The sequence below is a fragment of the Pteropus alecto genome, unplaced genomic scaffold (genome assembly GCF_000325575.1).
Source record: "Pteropus alecto unplaced genomic scaffold, ASM32557v1 scaffold7, whole genome shotgun sequence".
NCBI lineage: Eukaryota > Metazoa > Chordata > Mammalia > Chiroptera > Pteropodidae > Pteropus > Pteropus alecto.
In genome coordinates, this window is record NW_006494614.1 from 1,239,520 (window position 1) to 1,246,861 (window position 7,342).

The 7,342-nt window shown below is 32.1% G+C and overlaps 1 protein-coding gene across 1 annotated transcript in view; it reads left to right on the plus strand.

Moving 5' to 3' along the window:
• Positions 1–7,342, plus strand: part of ASCC3 (activating signal cointegrator 1 complex subunit 3) — a 259,616-nt gene that overhangs the window by 233,138 nt on the left and 19,136 nt on the right. Inside the window, exon 40 of the mRNA XM_006926271.3 lies at positions 159–383. Within this exon, the coding sequence (XP_006926333.1) occupies positions 159–383 (225 nt within the window). The remainder of the gene's footprint in view (positions 1–158; positions 384–7,342) is intronic.

Below are 7,342 nucleotides of genomic sequence, written 5' to 3' on the forward strand. Positions count from 1 at the left end.
AATAGTATTGAACAAAGCAAAATTCTAAGGGATATGATTATCTTACATGTTTTTCTAAAACATGTTTTAAATGTCATCAGTTAAAGCTGAGTACATTAATTATTATACTTCCGATCTATCACATTAATGTATATATCTGTATGTTGGTTTCTTTTCAGGATGCAGAAGAATACACAGATTTGCCAGTAAGACATAATGAAGATCATATGAACAGTGAACTGGCAAAATGTCTTCCCTTTGAATCAAACCCTCATTCATTTGACAGCCCTCATACCAAAGCACATCTCCTACTACAAGCCCATCTCAGCCGAGCCATGCTGCCCTGCCCAGATTATGACACTGATACCAAAACAGTCTTGGACCAAGCTCTCAGAGTATGTCAGGTATGAAAGTCATTTCTTATACCTACGTTTTCTCCCATTACTTCGTTTTTTTTTCCCTGTGTTAGAATAAAAAAAAAACTTGCGTTTAAACATTTGTATTATAGCATTGTTGAGAAAAACCCGGTGTATCAAATCAAGAATTTTCAAAAGAAAAGCAAATATAAATGCAATAAGATGACAACTTCAGTCATTCATCTGATCAAAATTTATTAAGGTGAACCAAGTACCAGATACTTTTCTAGACGCTGGGCATATAGCAGTGAATAAGACAGAAGAGTGTCTACTGTAATGGGTTTTCAGTTAAGATGGAGAAGACAGACATTAAAAATATAAATCGAGGGGTAATAACTGCTATATAAAAATAATAAAAATGTATAATACAATAAAATATAGAGAAAGATATAAGGCACTGTTTTGCACTATTTTTTAATGTGGTGTTCAGGGACTATCTTGCTTATCAGGCGACATATAAGAAACAGTTAAAGGAAGGGAGTGACCCAAGGGGTTACCTGAGGGCGTATATTCCAAATGCTAAAAAAACACTAGTGCCAAGACTCTCATGTAGTTGCTTACTTGGTATATTCAAGGAAAATCAAGGAGGCTTTTGTAAAAAGGATGGAAAGGGGTGGATAGAAACGAGGTCAGGGACGGGACTGGAGTGGAGATTATTATAGAGAAAATGAAGTCAGATCACGTAGGGAGTTTATAAACCATGGTAAGGATTTTGGATTTTACTCTGAATGAGAAGGAAGCTACTAGAGCAGTGGTTCACTAATTAATGGTCATCTTGGTTATATCTATGAATATTTACCATATTAATTAAAATAGAAATTCTCATATATTTATTCATTTAAAAATATAATAAACCCATTATATTTTAATATAAATAAAATGATTTTTCATAACAAATATCAGTTTTCCAAAACAAAAAATTAGAAGCGTAGCATTGTTTTATGCTTTTGCACATATTTTTAATATCTGGCTTGGTAGAAGTCAGCTAAGATTTACATCTCACCTTTTGCAGTATCTGTTACAATATGATGTTTTAGTTGAAGTATATGAAGAAAATCCAGCTTTACAGAGATATGTAGTTTAAAAAGGGAAGAGTATTTTAATAGCCTTTTCAGATTATTGTGGATATTCTTTGATATTATATGAAAACTTGACATGTGATATTTCCTAAAGGTCAGTTACAATTTGAATTTGAAACCATGTCAGTGAACTGTATACCTTGAATGCTCAAAGGCTAGGCAAAAAATGATGGTGGCTGGACCATGTTGGTATGAGTAAAATTGGTTAGAATTGGTTGGATGTGCATGCATGCATGTATGTATGTATGTATGTATGTACGTATGTGTGTGTGTACGTACGTACGTATGTACATATGTACGTACATACGTTTGTATTTTTTTAAGGAGAACTAACAAATTCTGCTAATGGATTGGACAAGGGTTTTTAGGGAAAGTGAGGAACTGAAGATGATTCCAAAGCTTTTCTCCAGGGCAACTGGAAGGCTGACGCTGCTATTTACTGGGAGATGATTATGAGAGGACGAGGGTAGGAGAGTACACCAAAGTGACTGACATAAGAGATTTTGATTTTCTACATTATACCTTTTTTGGACATTTCTGTAATAATTTTTTTTTTTAAATTTTCAAAAGACTTAATGTGTTTTTAAAAGTAGAGTAAATGAGTCTATGAAGATTTGTGTATGAGGATGTACATTATGGGATCATTTGCAAAATTAAATTCTTGAAAGTAACCTAAGTATCTTTCAGGTTACAGAACACTATAAAATATTACACTTTCATTTATGAATGCTACATCTGCATAGAATATCTACATTTATATGTGAACATGTACCTAGAGAGAAGATTGAGATTAGTTTGCACCGAAAGATTACAAGTAGCCATCTCGTGTGGCAGGATTTTGGATGATTTTTAATTTTTTCTTTATCCTTCTCTAAAATGTTTGAATGTTTTAAAATAAACTTCTAACAATGTTATTATCAAAATAACTTAATTATTTAAAAGAATAGAAATGTTGCCTAAAATAGAGTAAACACAAACTTATCAGGAATTAGAAGAAAAGTAAGGCTATAATAAACACATAAACATAAATTTTTTTTTACATCCTTTTTGTAACTAAAACATGGTTTACCTCTCTAGGAAGATGATTTGCCACTCTTTATTAGTCACACTTTATAAACAGGGGTTAAAGTTCCCAAAGTTTTCACTGGGGCCCTGGATACTCATTTGTGCTTCCTATAACTGTTTCTTTTCCCCTTAAAAACTGACCTGTTAATGAACCCAAGGGTCAGAAAGGGTGGAAGAAAAGTTGCAGGGGGAATTAAAATTTTATACTTGCACATATACTTATAGATGTTTGTGTATATGTCATATATAAAAGTTATTTAATCAACTCACCGATACTTTCATTTTCACCACTCAGTGTTTCAAAGGCTATATAATAATCAAAACTAGCCATTTCTAAAGGAGTCTTATTTCTGAATTTGCTGTAAGGGAAGAAGATTCAGTCAGGTACCTTTAGCCTCTATTAGATATTTTATATACAGTTTCTTGGGGTGATATTTAGATTTCTTGAATATTTTTTGATCCTACTAAATAACATCTAAAGAGAAATAGTTTTCTCTTTAATTATAAAAGTAATCCACTTCATTGTAGAAAACCCAGAAAAACAACATATTAAAATTAAAGTTATTAATAGTAATGATATCTTTACCCCCCAAGAATATGAGCCTCTTTTCTTTTTTGTTAATTTTTTAAATGTTTTAATTAAAAATTGCTTTTTAATATTTTTTGTTTTGAAATAATTTTAGATATATAAAAAGTTCATAAAAATGGTACAACACAATTTCAATATGTCTTTCACCAGCTTCCCTTAATGTTAACATCTTGCCTTGGTACTAATCTAGTCCTATTAACTAATCTACATACCTCATTAAAATTTTTTCAATTTGAGTTTTGTCTCACTAATGTCCTTTCTCTGGGCCAGGATCCAATCCATTGCATTTAGTTGTCATGTCGCCTTAGTCTCCTTGACTTTAATGACCTTGGCACCTTTAAAGAGTACTGGCCAGTTATAGAGTTGTCCTTCAGTTTGGATTTCCTTAATATTTCCCCATAATTACACTGAAGTTATAAATTATTGGTGAAAATCTCATAGATGTGATGTTTTGCCATCTCGGTGTATCACCTGGAGGCTTTGGGACATGGATGTCTCATTACTGGTGATGTTAACTTTGTACAGTTGAGGTAGTATATCTCAGGCTTCTCCACTGTAAAGTTACTTTTTTTCCTTTTGCATTTAATAGGTATCTCCGGGGAGATACTTTGAGATTTGAGATTATGCAAATATCTTGTTTCTCATAATACTTTTGTACATTATTTTCAGTATCCATTGGATGATTTTTGCCTGAAATAATTACTACTATTGTGATTTTCTATTTCCATCATTCTCAGAATTTACTATAAGAAAGAACTTTTCCTTCTTTATTTATTTACTTTATTCACGTTATTTATGTAAGTATAGTCTCACAAGTGTTTGTTTTTTCTACTGGATATAACTCATTACTATCATTATTTATTTTGCTACTCATATTGTCTCAGAGTCAACCACTGAGGCCTCTCACACTGGCTCCTGTATCCTTTGGCATTCCTTATCATTTTGTGAACAACACCTTGCATTCTGGGATCTTGTACTTTTCCCCTGCCCCAGCCCTGAAATCAGCCATTTGTCCAAAGAGCCCTGGTTCTTTTTACCAGAGCATAGTTTTAGATACTAAAAGCTGAGTGCTTGTTGACTTCATCTCTATCTGGGTGTCTTTGCCTCTAAGACCCTCTCAGTGGATAAGACTAGGAAATAGAACTGTGTCTACACAGATATCTATATTTACTTGTGTCTCTTTATATGTGTATGTGTGTATGTATGTAAATATGTGTGTGTGTGTGTGTGTGTGTGTGTTTGAGTGGGTGAAAAACTTTTGTATTCATTAAACCATGAGTTCATTCTAATACCTCCAATTCTAGTTCAATACCAAAGGGTTTGTTTTAGTCTTCCTCGTTTTTAAATTTATAACTCCTTTCTCCACCTATGAGAAACCTGACTCTTATTAATCAAAATATATTTACTTATTTCCTCAGTTCTAGCATACTCCTGATGTAGTTTTAGAATTACTAACCCTTATTCCTGCAAAAAACAAATTTACCAATTAAAGTACAATAGTTGTTATAGTTCGTTTTCCTCTTTGGAGGCTCAGAGGCTCTTTTTCTCTGTACATTTACACACATGCACACTTGCCCTCTCACTTTTTTCTTTTACAGGTTTTTACCATGTTATTTAATAACCTTTTTAAACAATATAACATTAAATATTCTTTTCAAGCATATTCTTCTATATGCCTTCGTGTGAAGATTATAGTTTTTTAATGAATCCCCTGTTGTCAGACATTGTGTGCAATTTTCTTTTTTTTATTAAGTTTATTGGGGTAACATTGATTAATACAATTATATAATTTTCTTTTATTATAAATTATAAGCATTAGTTATGATTATCTTAAATGTTGACTTGGCTTTTTAGAAGCCACCTAGAAAGAAACTTATTTGTACAGAAATGACAGCCAACTTCATATCCTAAACCCTCTTATTTCTGCAGGAGTTGTTGTTTTTGTTGTTGTTGTTGTTGTTAAGATTTTGATAAAAGTAAACAAACCAGGAAAAAGAAAGGATATCAGGATTGCCCATGGAAAATTTGGGGATAAAATTGAGCACATAAAATTTTCCATGACCGATTGACATTTTAACTATTATTGTACCCTATCGTTCTCATTTGATACGTGAATACTGTTGGCCTTAGAAAGCATTGCTTCGAGCATTTTCCAAGCTGCAGCTCTGCTAGTTGATTGAAAAATGTACCACTACCTTCATAGAACATCACCATGACCTTGTATTCTATGTGTGGGACTCAGTGCCACTAACTTTTACTATAAACTCAGCTCTGCTCCTATTTTAGTATAAGGCATGTCACTTAACCCCTGGTGTCTGAGTAAAAATAACACCTTGTAAGACTGGGACATTAGTGTTAATATTTATAAAGTAAACAACTATTTGAGGACTCAAGGAGCTAGGTCTTAATATCCTCATTCTTAGCAGTTATTTTATTCCCTTGTTTTATCATAGTCATTTAACTCTAAAGTTTTTTTATTCTCTGTATTTTATAAATATAAAATATTTATAAATTCTCTGTAATTTATAAATCATAAAAATATACCTTTTATATGATCCATCATTTCGATTATGAATACTCTACTTTTGACTACCGATGTCCTAGGGAATCTTTCACAAAAAATAAAAAACATAGTTGTTATACTAGTAATTTACTCTAACTTGAAGTCAGAATGTACAATACAGCCTGCCTTGTCTCCTCTTATTTGAAGTTATATGTGAGGGTTATTCATGTCAATTTGGGGTTTAAGATATTTTTGTCATGATTCCTTTTAATATTTTAAGTTACTAGCATTTCCATTTCCATTCTACCCCCCAAAAAATAAAATAAAAGTAAAAATTTCTGTACATATCTCATTTTTTAGATCTGCTTAAAATATTCTAATTTGTAAGTTGAACAATTCTGGAATTGATTATTTGTGCCATTTACCTTTGAGAGCCTCTTCTTGATCATGTTAACTCTAAAATATATTTGTAAAATTTCATAAATGAGGTGACATACTTTCTGTACCAGATATACCAAAGAAAAACTTCATGTGAGCATTTATGGAAAAACTGTAAATAAGTATCAAAAATTAAAGTGACTTGCCTAAATTTTCCAAATTTGATGGCAAAACCAGAACTGATAACAAATGTCTGGTATTTTGATTAGCTCTCTGCCCCACACTGTTTTTTATCAAAAGACAAAGTGGTTGATATTCAGAGAAGTTAAATAACTTCATTAAAAGTGATTTGTTGAGGCAGTCCATGCTGAAACCAAATGGTGATGCCAGCACTTTAAATCCTGCCCTAATATTTCTGATCTTTTCTAAGACATTTCGTAAGTCTTTACATTAAAATCGTCTTTATTTAAATGAAAACTATCTAAATGCAATAATAAGCCAAATAGAAAAATGATTTCCTTGTCCTATAAAAATGGATTTAAAATTTGTACTGTGGGTTAGTCAGAATTTGTTTTAAAATATAAGAACTTCACAGGAATTTCCACTTTTTTTAAACCAAGAATTCCCACTAGACCATGAATAATATTTTTAATTAATCCCTTCTTTTCAATATATACTCAGATCACCTCCCTTTAATTACTCTAGTTTCCTTTCAGCAGTCTGCCTGTAATTACTTTAACCAATTTCTAAGAGAGATCCATTAATATGGTTGATATTTGTAACTGCTTTATTATATCACTCTACAGTGTCCAGTTGATATCCTGTTTGTCTTTTTTGTATCAACTGCTTATGATCTTTCTCAAGGCTTTTAAATACTAAATAGACCAATGAATTAACCATTTACTTCCCTCACATTCTTTCCTAAAACTACAATAACTGGAAATAATGGGGGAAAGATCAGATTTTGATACAATCATAGGGGGAAGGAGAATGCCATCATAATTATAAGAAGACCCTATAATAAAGGGTATATGCATACTCGAACAACCTGTGCATATGTTTACTAGTAAAATACATATACACCCATTTTATGATCTTCTTTCATTCTTGAAGGTTTACCTTCTCCACTTAGGTTAAGTTCTTGTCTTTTTTCACTAGTTAATCACCACTACCACTAATGGAGCTCCCCTGCAGATAGCCTTTGTCCATCCCACTGGTCCTTTTTGAAAAGCTTCAAACTTCTAGCAGCAACAGGCAATCTCAGAGGTTTTTTGCCCTACAATATGGAACTACCAACTCCTCAAAAGATAGCAGACATCTCCTTTTTACTCTT